Below are 16,125 nucleotides of genomic sequence, written 5' to 3'. Positions count from 1 at the left end.
CTTTTCAGAAAGCTGTACACAATATAAATAAAAACAAACAAGCTAGGGATAAAGTAAACAAAGATGTTGTGACACATGCTGAGTGGTTTACTCATTGTTTAAACACGAGAGACGATAGGAAATAAGCAAGTCTGGGAGAAATGTGTGTTTGTTTCAACAAATACTCGAAGGCTTTGTTGTAATAAAAATCCAAAACAGCATTAGCAATGACAAACAAGCTGTATCGCCATGGTAGAAACAGAGTAGAGATTTTAGAGTGTTTAAAACAGGATATTTTGCGGCACCTGCTACTGTATTTGATTTGGCTTTAGAGTCATTCGTGCGTTTTGCAGGCTTCATGTAACAGATGAGTAACCTTCAACAGCTCTGGTGAACACAGAAATAGCATGTTAACTTTGTCACATTCCCATTCGTCAAATAACTATACTAATAATGTGCATTTTAATTAATTTGTGTTATTCAAGCTTACTTTAATGAGAGGGCAGCAGGAACGCACCAGATTATTCAGTTACTTGACACACCTTCCTGGCATTTTTCTATGTTTCCAATTTTGCAATATATTGTGTTATGGATAATTATGTGGCAAAAAGTAAATCATCAATCATAAAAGAAAAGATCATTAGAACATTCAACAGTTATGTGACTTTGTTTATGGATGTTTAAACATTCAAATTTGGTGTTAGGAAGATGTGAATAAAGAGAAGTGTATCGTAGTTAAGACAAAAACACTCTTTGTGGCCTTTGGCCACAAAGTTTGGCCAATTCCAGTAAATTAGTAATCAATGCTCTAACACGTTGTGCTGATGTCAACACAGCAATAGAGGAAGTACTCATGCCAGTGTTCCCTTGGGTGCAACTAGATCAATTGTTGTGGTTTTTCCCATGAGTCTTTGCTTTGCCTCTTCTCCTTGCTTATTTTATTGCTTACTTATTTTCTACTTTTGTTCCGGTACCAGTCACAACCAGTGTACGACATGCACGCAAAAAAACACACCGGTTTCTCAATTGTCAGTGGGCTTGGAGGTGGACCTATACGTATGTGTGTGCATGTTTGTGTGTGCGTGTGCGTGCGTGTGTGTGTTTGTACTCATTCTCGCACATCTGCAAAACATATTATTAGAGTGGCTTGGAAGCGATGACATGAACTCTGATAAGGCTCCACACGTTTACACCCCTCTGCTCTGCATTCCCTGCCTGATGGTTTGTCAGCAGCCACACACATCTGAGGATAGCCATATGATAGCCACAAATCGATGACACACAGGATCCCTGAAGCAGGGATAGGGATAGCCAATGAGAGGAGAGGCTGTTTGTCGGTCTCTCTTTTCGATGTTACACACACACACACACACACACACACACACAGTACGCACGCCTCAGAGGTGAGCTCTGGCACTGTGCTGGGTCATTCAGCAGTCTGTGTGGAGACTTGAAGAGCAGGAAAATCCAGTGTATTAACAATTCATGGTCCATGTGTCCTTAACGTCAATGATCCATGAAAGAGAGGGAGGAGAGAAGCCGTCAACCAGACGGGAGTCAGCAGGGACCGACGCATGGACGGCACACGCACACGCACACTCACAGATTCATGGAAATAAACAACCAACAGGACCATCATCACAAACTATGCTTGCAAATTAACTCAAAAACAATTACTCAATTTTACAGAACACGTTAAGTTTCTTCTCGTTCCTTTTTTACACACATTTACTCTCTCTCTCTCTCTCTCTCTCTCTCTCTCTCTCTCTCTCTCTCTCTCTCTCTCTCTCTCTCTCTCTCTCTCTCTCTCTCTCTCTCTCTCTCTCTCTCTCTCTCATAGCCATTGAAACTCGACAAAAAAAATAAAACAGAACCACTTTGGCACTACGATAAGTAGACCTACAATAAGGTATTTTAATATGACATTTCCCAGTGGTTCCAAAGGTGTCAAACTCTCGCTACGGAGCCAATCTCCCTCATAAAGCTCCTTCCCCGGTGCATTGGGTTTCTAGGACACTTCTCTGGCAACGCATTAGTTCACTAGCTACTTTAAAGGTTGGGTATGGGATTTGCGAAACGCCAGCAGATTTTGAAAATACACAACTCAAATGGTCCTACCCCCTCTCCTTCAACGCTGACTCTGACTCCATCCATTCCAAGTACCTGGACGCGCAATCATGCACGAGCGCATAGGGTTTTCCTTCTCTTTGCTGGTGGTGGTGGTGGTGGTGGGGATGGTGGCGTCTTGTCTGCCATGAAAATCGTCTTCTACTGCTAGGTCCAAATGTGGATTAACTAGTTCCAGTAGCTACCGCAGGATAACAACAAACAGGAGCTTGCTCTGGGTCACGAGCTCTGGGTCACGAGTACTGCACGAAGGGGTCGCGCAATGCAGTACGACCGTTTGATTGACGTACTTACTGTCCAATGCAACTCGGTGGCTCTGGAAATCATTGGCTGGAGTTTTTCGAGCCCTGCCCGTTCCACAGATGATTGACTTGTTTAATTTTCATGTCAATACTTCTAACTCAGTGGCTGTAAGTGGGTTATGATAAGGATTAAGTAATTTTGCAAAAATGGCCAAGAAAGCGAATTCCATACCCAACCTTTAAATAATATCGTAGCTGGCAATTTTTCAAAACGATCGTTCCCAGAGAAGTTTTGCAACGCCTGACAAGACGTTGTAGGATTATAAAACAGGACAAGTAGGCCTACACTATTTGAGTTCTTAGTTCCAAAAAAAAAGGGGGGGGGGTCTTTTTTCCAGAAAGGTCTGCATTGCTCTCGGTCCAGTGTAGATTATAACAATGCATTGTTTACTACGGAGAATCCAGATGACCCGAAGCAATGACTTCATAGATTTTTTTTATAGATGGTGCTACATTTCCCAACACGTTGACTATCTGCCCTACAAAGGCAAAGTGCAGTAACTACGCCAACATTGAAACTGAGAAAAATGCCTTCAAAGTTTTCATACTGGCCGGCCAAACCTGTTGCAGGTACAATAGTGGTGATACTCTCAATTAATACCTTTATAGGAAGAAAAATAGTTTTTGTCTCAAGACAAAGAAGGTGTTATAAAACCCATTTTCAGTCTGAACTCAATTTTGACAAAATACGTAGTTACTGCACTTTGCCTTTCAGAATTGTCGTTTTTTCATGTAGCCTATTGCGTTGTACCTTGGCTAGTTTGCCTCAAACCATTGGAATGTGGGTGAAGACGATTTGAGTCCTGACTTCACCCGACAAGACGAGTCTCAATCATGGACGTGTCTCAGGCGCTCCATCTGACCCAGTCCGTCGAGGACGATGCCATCTAGTGGTGAATATCCAAACCACAATTGGGTTCAATCTTTCTTTTTACAAATGTCTTTAGATTATAAACGATAAAGAAGGCACTTCCCCTTCACAACATGTAAGCAAGTTGTTAGCAAGTAAATATAATAATTATTATATTTCATATAATAATAAATAAACTGAAAGTGTGGATTGTATTTTTTAAAGAGTTTTAATGTTAACGGTATGCAACATACCAAATTAGATAAAACAGTAATTACATGGAGCTGACAATAGAAAGAACCCCAAAAAATATAAAGGCAAAGAAGGAAATATGATACAAGTGGTAAACGGCCGTGGGCGAGCCCCCTCCCTCCGTCTACAAGCTTTGAGCCTTGGCTATGAAGGCCTTGCTCATGTCCTGCAGTCTCCTCAGCTCAGCCCTGTCCTCCTCCGTGGCCTTGCTGAGCGCACGCTTCACTTTGTCGTTCAGCTCCTCCAGACACCTCTGTGCATTCAAAAACAACAGCCGGGTTAAACGCCAGAACTCGATATCAAAACATAGAACGCAAGTATTAAAGCAATGGTTCTGGTGTCGGCATTCAGCCATTATTCTTTCAAAGCGAGTGCATAGATAAAGGGTTCCTCTCCGACTGAGGAGAGGAAACGCTCCGTTGTAGCGGCGCTCTTACCTCTACCATGTCCAGGTGTTCTGCAGCGATGGAGATGGCTGAGGTCAGGTGGTTGGCCACCGACCTCCTCTCCTCATTGGTCTCCTGGAGCACCAGGTGGTACCTGGGGGACCAGACCGCCACCAGTCAGTATTAGCACCCAGGGAGTGAGTGAGAGGGGGGGGACGATGTACACACAGACAGAAAGACACAGACAGACAGACAGACAGACAGACAGACAGACAGACAGACAGACAGACGTACTGTTGTTGCGCGGCCTTGAGCTCTCGCACGGCCTCGTCGTGGCCGATGTTGACGTTCTTCTCCAGAAGTTTCCGGTGGTTCTCCACTGACTCCAGCTCCTCGGCCCACTTCTGCTCGTCTCGCGCCACCTCCTACAAGAGGTCGCCCAGGGTCAGAGGTCATTCTACCCCATTGTTTTACTTTAGTCCGTCAGTCGTATGCATGTATGTATGTATATATACACAAGGGTGCACATAACTGATACGCAAGTACGCATGCACGCCCATAATCAGGGATACGCAACGTCACTTGTGTCACTATAACGCTTTTGCGTGACTAACGGGAGATCGAAAGAAATTAAAAAACAAAATACATTGAGTGACATCTATACTTTGATACTTTGATATCAGATACTTTGGTGTTCGCCACCTGCAAAGAAAAGGCAAACGGAGCCGGAGCAGAAGAAAAATGTTTTTTCTCGAAAAGTGGCCCCAAGGCAAGATGTGCCGTAGCTCGAAACGAATGATAAGCGCAGTGAAGTGTGTGCTCATGTGCGCTGTGCACCGCGGACACACTGGAGAACTGTGCAAAATCAGCTGATTGCAACGTTCCTTACTGGGAGATATTGAAACGCTCCGTGGTCAAGCTGTGAAGTTTGATAAAAATAGGTGGAGCAAAAAACACTGCTGTGCTCAAGAAGTTGTCTATTGAAAATGGAATCTCCTTTGTGAAACTGGGTAAGCTTCATAAGATCAGATGTTACATGTGGGGCTATGTTTGGGGATGCGTACCAAACACCATCTCCTGGTATGAACCTGAGTAACTCACTAAAAAAGTTCTATGCCCCTCTGTATATACACATAGAAAGTCTGTTTAACTGGATATGGTATACAAGCTCCTCAGGCCATGTGTTTGACCCAATGTTATATCCATAAAGGAGATTTTTAATGTGAAAAGTCTCCGGTATGATTTGATTTTAGCTAGGCTATTGCTTAGGTACGGGTCATTTGTAATTCGCCCATTGTGTATAAATATGGACCTATCGAGTGCTGCAGATGGCTGTAAGTTGGAGCGTGAATAGCTGATATATTTCCAACATTCAAAAAGCAACTTTCAAACTACATTTACTGCTATAAAGATTTTGATTATTTCAATACACTATCTTACTTCCTCACTTAACTTGTCGAACGCAGGGTATCTTCACCTAACCTAACCAGTCAAGATGTTAAAAGAAATGACTACAAACTGATTTTTGGACTAAACTATTTTCTTATCTTTTACTCTAGCACACGTTTGCACAACTAGGTACTTTTTTGTTTATTTTCCCATTACATTGAATATATTATCTGTACAAAGTAAAGGCCAAATTCTTCTCCTACCTATACTGTGGGTGTCTACACCGGTACTTGCATTTCTGATTCTTTGATGAGTCAGAGGCTAAAAGTCTGTCACTGACTCCAGTGAGTGCTCCACGTACCTCCATGTCCTGCTCCACCTGCTGGTCCAGCTTGCGGATGTTCTCCCTGAGCTGTTTAAGGTCATTTGACTTGTCCAAGAGGTTGCAGTTCACCTAAAAACACAGATATTATAACTCACCATCTATAATACAGAACAACATTCTATCAAACATACAATCATTTGAAATGTTCTGGGAGGGCTAGACAGAAATCAAAATGTATAATTTAAGTGAAGTGGTTAGTGTTCCAGTCCTAGATGGAAGCTTCTTGGTTTGTTACCTGCTCGATCGATTCCTCCACACTGAGCTTTTGATTGGTCAGTTGGCTGGCCTCCTCCTCCACGTTACCAATCAGGTCCCGCAGACGTACCTGGACAAACCCCGCCGCCCCCAAGTACAGTTTGTAAGTAAAAGAATACCCTATAAAACTTTCGAGTTCACTCCTTGTCAATTCATTGACACATAATAGGAATATAGCATGAAGAATGATTTATAGCATACCCTAAATAGTCACAATAGATTTTCCTTACCATGACCTGCGTTTTGTACTGGACCATGGTTGAGGGCCCGATCTCCAAGTTGGCCCTGATCTCATAGTCGTGGCCGCAGGCGTTCTCAGCCGATGCTGGAATGAGCTTCAGCTTACGAGCAAGTTTATGGTACTCTGTGAGCTTCAGCTCTGCCTGGAAGACACAGAAACACAGGAAGCATTCCAACTAAGTTGTAGTGCTTGGCGTTTCCAGAGATGATGTGGAGTTTGTGGGTGAAAGGCCTTGCGGTGGGGCTAGTGGTTCCGGTGAGCTTTCTGCGGTAATGTGGGCACACCTTCTCCTTGGCCTTGATCACGGCGATCTCCTCGTTCCACATGTGCTGCTCGGCCTCCTCCAGGCTCTTGCTGAGGCTGGAGATGGTCTGCTGCAGCTCGTTCTTCTCCCGGTTGATGCGCTCCACGTCCGCCGGGGTGAACTTCTGGTTCTTCAGCACGACCTGCAGGCGTTCCTGCTCCTGCTTCAGGGACTCCAGTTGGTGGCCTGGCGAAAATAAATAAAAATAGCGCGAGAAACCACTTAAGCCACGCGTCATGTTATGACTCATCATGAAAGAAATAGTTTTAGCCAATAACAATGATTTGGCATAAAATCCTGCATAGAGTGTCTTTAACCTGCGGCCTCCTGCTCATCTGTGACCTCTAAAGCCTTGGCCTCCATCGAGGACTTTAGGGCCTCCATGCTGCTCCGGAAGCTCTGGAGCTTCTTGAGGTCCGCCTGCAACTCCATCTTCTGTATCCTCTTGCTCATCAGGGGGTCCTAGACCAGTGAGAGAGACGGAGGAGAGGGGGCTGGTCAACACTGCGCGCACACACACACACACACACACACACACACACACACACACACACACACACACACACACACACACACACACACACACACACACACACACACACACACACACACACACGACGTGCTAAGGCTCCATCCCTTCACCTAAAAATCCTATGTGTTTAGATGATTAATTTATAATGACCTCGTACGTTATCCAAGTGTTTAAAAGTGTAGCGATGGCAGTGTGTGGATGAGGGCAATTATGATAAGTTTGTGTGTCTCGGTATGCATTTGGAGCATTATTTAATTCATCTATTTTTTGGAGATTGTTTCTTTTTAGAATTTTTTTCCTGTGAGCAAACTAAAAGTAGGCTACAACAATGTTGTTGATCAGCTGCAGGAACTAATTACACATGTGGGGAGAAGGAGAAACCATTAAAGTTTGCTTACCGGTATTTATGATATTAGATGATTACACTATATTATATCATATGACTTTAATATTATTATAATAGTATGCATCTTGGTGCAACAGGTTTGATTTGCACTGCAATTTGTAGTTAGGGTTAGCATTAATCGCTCGAACAGTGAGAATTAAAGAAAAAGTGACTAAAACAACTTAAAAAATTAATAAACTGAGTGTGGTTGAACACCTGGGAAAATGTGCCAGTGTACGCAACCACTAGCAGATCTTCCATTTCGACCAGAGGGGGTCACTAGAGTGAATAAACGACATCATGTGGACTGAATGTGGAGGTTCGGCTCACCGCTTGTCTCTCACTCTCCAGCTGCGCCACCTTGTCGCTAAGCTTCCTGAATATGTCGTCCAGGGAGGCCAACTGCACCTCATCCACGTTGTAAAGGGCCTCTGTGGAACACACGCACAAATATGACATACCACTCACACTCATCACTAAATACAGAAATACAGATGAAGGATGAAGAAGAATTCTACCAATTCCTTGAAAGGTCAAAGTTATGTTAAAACAGTTTTTCCAGTGTGCTACAGTGAGTTCTTACTCAGTTTGTGGAAGTGGACCTCGTCCTCGTCCTCGAAAGTGTCCGCGCCCTGCAGGTACTTTCCATACGTCTCAACTGTGTAGTCTAGGAACATCTTTGCACACAAACCGAGAGTATGAGAGACTGTAAGGCAGGAGACGCCACACATTTGAACACTGTTCCGTTTGGTTCTCAAGACGTGTGGGTGAACACTTCTGTGATGTGTTTATATAAAAGTGTATGAAGCTGTTAAACACAGGACAAACGGAGGAAACAGTGAGGGTGGACTAACTACTACTTTAATGGTGTAGTTATAGTTATGAAAAAACAAGAAATGTCTGCCCTCTAATGCTGCGCAAATAATTATAGGTTTGGATTGTTAATCTCTGTCCATTGTTAACTTTTATAAAAAACAGTTGTGGTAAACTACAACTGCTACTCGTACTACTAGGTTAAAGATCAAGATGGAAGAAGGGTACCTTGTTGTACTCTGGCCCGTCCTCAATATTCATTTGGCCGTCGTCGATGTTCATGTCGTCTGAGAAATCACTGAACAGAAGCTCTTCCCTGCTCATACACCAGTAGATCTGACACACACACACTTTTAGAGACCCTTCACTAGTAGGGTGGATAGAAAGCGTAAATATGCCTACTGTGGATAACTGTACACACTGGGGGTTGAACCCAGAACTCCCCCCCCCCACACACACACACACACACACACACACACACACACACACACACACACACACACACACACACACACACACACACACACACACACACACACACACACACACACACACACACACACACACACTTCTGCCTTACCATGAACAACATTTCCCACTGTATACTATACTACTACAGCCGTGTTACACATAGTTTAACAAATGACCATCGGTACCTTGACAGTGTCAATGAGCCAAATGAGGGCCCCCAGGACCAGGGGCCAGGTGTGTGGGGCCCCCACCGAATACATGGAGCTCTTCGAAATGGCAAACGGATACCTTTAACCCCACATAGAAAAAAAAGCAGGAGAGACCAGATGGTCAGGTTAGAATCGTATATTGATGGGAAGAACGTTGTTGATATGTTGTTAATAAAAAATAAAAAAATTGCCAAAGACTAGGGCGATACAAACTTTATAGCATCTCGAATTACATGGAGATACATGGAATTAGAATGCTGCGTGTTTGCGAGATTGATTCCTTTGGGCTGCACCCAGTGGACACCGAGAGGAATGCAGCCTAATTCCCTATCCTCCACACCGGCAACGTTTTAACTTAATGAGCCCAAGCAGGAGCAGAGAAAAGGGCCTGACGGAACACGCATGTATTTAGAACACGGAGGAGAAGGGACACCTGACCCATTCAGTGACCAGTAAACAGCCCGGCAAGAGAGAGAGTACTAAGGTTTTAAGTTTGTTTAAAAAATTATATATTTTGTTACATTTTCAAATAAATGCCTTTGTCCCGAGGGGACACTTTGCCTACAGAATTTGCGTAGGATTGTTATGCCACCACACCCCGACCTGTTACAACACATAAAATATACTTGCAATACAAAATTAGTAAGACGTTACCCCATGTCTTTCAGGAGGCGCGGAACCTCCTCCTCTACTTTGGAAGTGGGCAATTGGAAGGTGTTGTCAAGCTGGCTGTAGATGAACTCAAACATCTTGAGAAACTCTTTGGTGGAAGGAGACTGGAGCATTTTGGTGGACACAGAGCCCAGGAACCCATTTTCTGACAGGAACTAGAACAGAGAAAAGGGCTCGATAATGCAACCAGGAGCTGGACAAGGAAAGGCAAAGGGCCTTCCTCAAGTCAATGACATTCATTGCAGGGAAGGCTACATATCCTTGGCACGGTTGTACATTTCAACCAGCAACATAACTTTATGGTAGGGCTGCTTGATTATGGGAAACATCATAATCATGATTATTTTGGTCAATATTGAAATCAAGATTATTAAACGATTATTTTTTAGTTTGAAAACATGTATTTATTCAGATTTTCTTTTTGTAACTGAGGACTGGTTAGAAATGTCCAAAGAAAATGTTCCAATCAAAAATGATATACAGATATGTATCCACCTGTTCTGCTTTTTCTTTAAAACATTAAAAAAATAATAAAATCGAAAAAACTTGATTTTGTTAACTTTGTGATCGTTTGACGCCAAAATCGAAATCACGATCAAAATTTGATTAATCGATCAGCCCTACTTTATGGCTCACATTTAGGTCATAGTTACAAGTCAAATCACCCAAGAAAATGTTCTGGTTTGAAGGTGTTCCAAGTGAAAAAAGGAGGCACAATAACCTTGAACTATGCAAGGTTTTAAGAGTCTAAAAGGGAACGTTACTATGATGAAATGGTTGGAGCTCCTACCTCAGAGAGCTGTCTGACACACTGCTGCACGAAGGCCTTGTCATGTAGAGGACGGACATCTTTTAACTTCTCTGATCCTCCGAAGCCTCCAATGGAGCTGTTGCGAGGCATGCCGGCGCCACTGGCCCTGTGTCCACAGTACAGTCTTACTTTGCATGAAGTGTGCATCGACTCATGCATAACACTGTCCCCATTGGGTCACGTCGATTCAGTGGTTCCCCTCCTTATTCGTCTATTTTGTGACCAATTTCTTACATTTTTGTGCAACTGCTTGCAGCCACATATTTTTCCACCCAAAATCTGCTTGTTAATGTGCCAGTAAACGTATACGCTTTGCATCACAACTAGAGATCAATTCATTCTGCATTCTGTTCGTGTATGGAGGGCTTGAGACCTAAATGGAGATCTACATTATGCATCATCACTGAAAATGTATAAAATATCTAAAGTTATGTCCCTAAATCAATATAGATAACAGGCAACCCCGAGGCTAATTAATGGATGTGTACATCACTAAACATTAACTTACCTGGCCCCAAAAAAGGAGGTCCTTCTCTCAGAGGTGTGAGACTGAGGCTTGGGGATGTTCAGCTTTCCAAACGAAGGCATGCAACTGCGGATGAAAATATCCGTTCATAACGTTTCACGGTCCGTAAAAAGGGAGTGCACTGTGCAACATAACAGGTATCCAGGGTGTGGAAGAATTGCATGTAATTTGATCATTCACAATTACAATTACAATTATATCCGAAGTGACTTACATTGGTTAATACACATTGACACACCGACAGCAGGGTCAACCATGTATTTTATCTACTACAACTACAAAAACAGAATAGTATTCTAAAAGGTACAAATATCCCTTGCATCGTAGTTAGACCGTGACATGACATGCTAGTCATTTGTTGCGAATGTACTTATGGCTCTTCCCACCTCATGTTAAGACATTGCTAGAGTCAATACTGCACAATATAGTAGAGTGCACACAGTGTGAAATGTTACATTGTGAACAGACCTCTTGGGCGTAGTATACACCATGCTCGTCCTGTTGCTATCGACGACTCGCATGGGCATCTCCGACAGCCGGCTGCTCTGAGCCCTGTTCATCCTCCCTCTGTGAAACAGGAGATAAGGAAGGGGCAAATGCTTAAGCTACGTGGAGACAGAGTTTTGGAGGTACTCCACACAGATCCAGGTCTCCCCTCTCCAGGCAAATTAACCCCCTGATATCCTTGTTTAAGTGTGAGTTGGACCTCACACGAGCTGCACGCACTCCTCCTGTTCCATCATGAGTCATACTGATCATTTTTAGAAGCGTTTTAAATTTTCCTTATCAGTGCAATATTTGTATTCTTTCCAAAATAGATTAAAAACAAGGAGTTTCTAAAATATCTTGCTGTAAGAGAATGCTGACTTTAGGCCGTCAGTCTGGACAATGGATCCAATGTTAGGTAGAAATCACATGAGGTCTCTTTGATACGCTGGCATAATTGAAAGTTAAGCCAATTGAGTTTGAGCAGGGGGGAGGGGGGGGGGGTCGGGACTCGTGAGCAAGACCAACAAGAGTTTAGGATTTCAGGGCCAGGGTTTACCATGAACAAACTATGCTTATGTAGTAATTGTGAAAACGTGGACGTCCTCTCATCCACCTACTACTGTACCAGTACACTCCTTCCACTAGGTGGCGGTACTGACCCGCATAAAGCTAAAGACCCCTATGTTGACATTGTGAACAGACCTGTTGGGCGTAGTATAAGCCATGCTCGTCCTGTTGTTATCGACGACTCGCATGGGCATCTCCGACAGCCGGCTGTCCTTAGCCCTGCTCTTCCTCACTCTGTTTAACAGGAGATACGGAAGGGGCAAATGCTTAAGCTACTTGGAGACAGGAGTTTCCCCTAGGATGGAGTTGCAGTAGCGGAGGTGAAATGTTTATTTTTCCACTCGCATTTTTTTTTTTGTGCTAAAGCGCACAGTAATGAGCAGGGGAAATATGGAGAGATTGAAAATAATACAAGTATAATCTTTAAAACAATTATTTACATTTATTTAACAAACATCACATAACACAAATACTACAACAATCAAAAAGGTCTGTGCCTCCAACCAATGCATCCTTCCACTGCCTCCCCTCTCCCCATCACAAAGGTTGTAGTAGGAGGTCCATAAAGAGGCCATGCCTCTATTGAACAAGTGTTGGGGCTCTAGAGTCAATAATGGCGACACTACTGAAATTGTTGCGTAAAAAAAATTAGATTGACATTCAAATTAGTAGATATATTTTTCAAAACTCACGCTTGCAGTAAGACCATAAAGAGCCCATGGCTATATGGAAAACGTTTTGGGGCTCTAGAGTCTATAATGGCGACGCTATTGAATGTTCAGTTTTGCACTTCGCAGACGGTTCCTGAACTCGCGGCTGAAAGCCAACAGCTCATATAAGGCAATGCATTTCACCGTTTCCTAAAGACGGCTCGTTAGGATGAAAACAATGTTGTAGCTGGGTCTCTAGGTTACTAAAATTTAGCTAGAGGTGTCAATTGTGTCGAAACGATGTTACACTGATGATCAGTGTTTGTAATAACTCCGTTTAAAAGAACGGAGTTAGGTAACGCTGTTACCGTTACTGTATGTTACTATGAATTGATTGAACTGGGTAATCCGAACGCACCCCTTGCTCCACACACAAACTGCTCGGGAGGAGACCGGGTGGGTTAACAACGAGAAAAGCGATTATGATTGGCTAAGGCAGTCAGTTTTCATGGTAGCCAATCGGATTCAGTGTTTTACACACAAGCCAGGACACGCGCCCCACGCACACACCAAAGTGATTCGATTAAGCAGCAGAAATGGCGAGTACGGGAAAAAAATCGGTGGTATTCTGCAGATGTTCCACAGCCTTTGCAACCAAGCAAATTAAAATTCAGTTGGAATTATATCAGGGCCTTGAATGGGCAGTTTAAAAAATCCAAATCCAAATTCTTTGATAGCAACTTGTTTTTTTTGCAGTAACGCAAATAGTTACTTTCCCTGGTAACTAGTTACTTTTATTATAGAGTGATTCAGTAACTAACTCAGTTACTTTTTGGAACAAGCAGTGATTGACTATAACTAATTCATTTTTTTAATTAACGTTCCCAACACTGCTGAGTATCTATTGAACCGCAAACTCAGAATCTGCCAATTTATTTCCAAGTTTACGGAAGTTCCTCTCCGTTTATAGACATGCTTTACTCACAGGTGTGTGAATTGACCTGGATATGAAGCGTCGGTAGCGCAAAATAATGTAACATTCGTTTTTTAAAGAAATAAGACGGAGCTCTCCTCTCCTTTTATATGCTTTACCCACAAGTGTGTGAATTGAATTGGATATGAAGCGCATATCCAGCGTCCGTAGCGCACGGAATGTTATATTATTTTGCGTCGTGCAAAATAATATAACATTCGTATTTTAAAGAGATAAGCTCTCCTCTCCTTCAAAAAAAGAAATTCAGCAGCGGCGGTGAAACACTGCAGTTTTGTAGGTGCTCTACACAGATCCAAGTCCCCCTTCTCCAGGCAAATTAACTCTCTGATATACTTGTTTAAGGATTTTCTCAAAATGACCAAATAATAAATATAAAAAAACTGAAATGTGTCAGGTAAAAAAAATGGTTTGATAATATGGAATAAAATGGGCAGAATAAAAAGTTTCAGTTGGACCTCACACGAGCTGCACGCACTCCTCCTGTTCCATCATGAGTCATACTGATCATTTTTAGAAGTGTTTTAAATTTTCCTTATCAGTGCAATTTGTATTCTTTCCAAAATAGATTAAAAACAAGGAGTTTCTAAAATATCTTGCTGTAAGAGAATGCTGACTGTAGACTGTCAGTCTGGACAATGGATCCAATGTTAGGTAGAAATCACATGAGGTCTCTGATACCCTGGCATAATTGAAAGTTAGGCCAATTGAGTTCGAGCAGGGGGGGGGGACCCGGGGGAGTGTCGGGACTCGTGAGCAAGACCAACAAGAGTTTAGGATTTCAGGGCCAGGGTTTACCATGAACAAACAATGCTTGTGTAGGAATTGTGAAAACGTTTGATTAAAAAAAAAAACGTTTTCAAAGGAATTGTGCATGGACTTTTAGTATTTGTTGTTGCCAAGGGAGCTTCAAGTTTTAACAATTGTGTGCATGGTGGTTCCAGCTTTAGTTTGGAAACAATTGTGAAAAGCGAGGATGTCCTCTCATCCACCTACCACTGTACCATTACCACTACACACCTTCCACTAGGTGGTGGTACTGACCCGCATAAAGCTAAAGACCACCATGTTTACGTTTTTTAGCAACAAAAGAGGGCGAGTGCGCAACATTAACAAGTTAAAAAAGGTAAACACTAATGCCAGATGATATATTCAGTGAATGTAGTTGTAGTAACGTTGGTAGTTTCTGCAGCCCGGCTTCCTGCTACGGCGCAACGTTAAGTTACGCTTAATGTCAGGGCGTCTCTTGATAAAGGTCAATCGTAAACCAAAATGACTATTCGTTACGGATTAAAGATATTGTAAAAACATCGAATCTTTATATAAGCTGTATTTAATACGACCAAGGCATATGCTGTACTTAAAATCAGCGAACCAAGATAACGTTAGATACACGGGCTGGCGAAGATGACGTTAAAAGGCAGACATCAGCGTTTCGTGGTAGAATAAGGATAAGCCAGGTTTTTAACTTTAACTTATTGTTTTCAAACACAATAGACACTAGTTAGTTAGGTATAAAACTGTTAAAAACATACCGTTCCATTGTGTTTGTACGGTCCTTTTCTGACGGGACTTTGAAACTCAAATTAACCGCCCAAACCGCCGTATTCAAAGCACTTCCGCCCCAACGGAAAGCGGCTTGGACAAAGCAGCACTGGTGACAAAGCGAAATAAAAATAAAGAGCGATGTTACTATAATTAAATACAAGATTTATAGACTATATAAATTATTATACGGCTGTGAATACTGGACCCATTTGCCACCTGTAAAATAGGTCGAAACACGTGTGCTTATTATTTTAATATATGCAGTAAGAAATTATTCCGCCAAGTGGCAGCCTTTACTAAAATATCGATTTATAATAGAAAATATATTTCATTCGACGACTTTCCATTATCTATTGCAACATGTTGATGTTGATATAAATATCAATTCAACGTAATTAAAACGAAGATAAATATCCCTTATTTTGTCCATTCCATAGCATGTTCACTTTCATACTTCCAATTGGAACTTGTTCTGGTCATCATTCTGCACGGCAGTAGAGGCGGAAAGTCGTGCCATTATCAGGTGTTGTGGTCATCTGGTCCGTGTAAAATCCACAATTATAACACATTTAGCTGAATGACAGTTTCATGGAAAAAATTGAAATAGGCGCAAAACAACTTAGTAAGGACGTCCCTTAACCCCCCCGTCACTCCAGTCATTGTCGGTAACATAAGATGTACGTTGTTTCTTGTTTTTAAAAACAGAGAACATCACATGTAACACTTTCAGCAGACAAGTGACAAAGAGAAGTAGAAAATTTATTGCAGTATTTGTTCCACCAAAAGGGGGTAAGGATCCCCTTCCTCTTATTACTAGAGTGACCTAAAACAACAAAATCTACATTTACAAAATATCCTCCTGCAATAGGCCACATATACTGCATGCGTAGTTCGAAATAGAATAAATTATATCCAGAGGAATCTGCCATTATACAGCATGGACAAATAAAAATGAACAAAAATAAAATCCGTATTTGTTTTCTTTTTCAAA

The 16,125-nt window shown here is 42.3% G+C and overlaps 1 protein-coding gene across 2 annotated transcripts; it reads right to left on the bottom strand.

The window, feature by feature from the left end:
- Positions 1-3,465: 3,465 nt before the first annotated feature.
- On the bottom strand, positions 3,466-16,122 carry ndc80 (NDC80 kinetochore complex component). Of its 2 annotated transcripts, XM_056593396.1 has the most exons (19): positions 15,589-16,122; positions 15,122-15,240; positions 12,081-12,179; positions 11,358-11,456; positions 10,872-10,955; positions 10,343-10,469; positions 9,535-9,707; positions 8,857-8,959; positions 8,429-8,536; positions 7,971-8,064; positions 7,718-7,818; positions 6,788-6,932; positions 6,451-6,656; positions 6,156-6,308; positions 5,906-5,995; positions 5,647-5,739; positions 4,191-4,321; positions 3,948-4,050; positions 3,466-3,763 (listed from the first exon to the last, which is right to left on the bottom strand). In XM_056593396.1, the coding sequence occupies exons 1-19, from the start codon at positions 15,649-15,651 to the stop codon at positions 3,635-3,637; spliced, it is 2,220 nt and encodes a 739-aa protein (XP_056449371.1). In that variant the 5' UTR covers positions 15,652-16,122; the 3' UTR covers positions 3,466-3,634. The 2 variants fall into 2 exon arrangements, with proteins under 2 accessions (XP_056449371.1, XP_056449372.1); XM_056593397.1 differs by lacking the exon at positions 12,081-12,179 and having other exon boundaries at positions 3,472-3,763.
- Between the last annotated feature and the right edge of the window lie 3 nt (positions 16,123-16,125).

This window comes from Gadus chalcogrammus, chromosome 6 (assembly GCF_026213295.1).
Source record: "Gadus chalcogrammus isolate NIFS_2021 chromosome 6, NIFS_Gcha_1.0, whole genome shotgun sequence".
Taxonomy (NCBI): domain Eukaryota; kingdom Metazoa; phylum Chordata; class Actinopteri; order Gadiformes; family Gadidae; genus Gadus; species Gadus chalcogrammus.
The sequence above is the reverse complement of the archived record's forward strand: the minus strand, read 5'-3'. Positions and strand labels throughout refer to the sequence as shown.

What these genes read in the sequence shown, in the direction of transcription:
- ndc80 (XM_056593396.1), bottom strand. Translation starts at nt 15,651, where the DNA reads ATGGCACGACTTTCCGCCTCTACTGCCGTGCAGAATGATGACCAGAAC. An exon ending in CGCCTCCTGAAAGACATGGG is followed by an intron (nt 8,960 to 9,534) that starts GTAACGTCTTAC and finishes GTGGGGTTAAAG; the next exon opens with GTATCCGTTTGCCATTTCGA. An exon ending in CTCAAGGCCGCGCAACAACA is followed by an intron (nt 4,051 to 4,190) that starts GTACGTCTGTCT and finishes CTGGTCCCCCAG; the next exon opens with GTACCACCTGGTGCTCCAGG.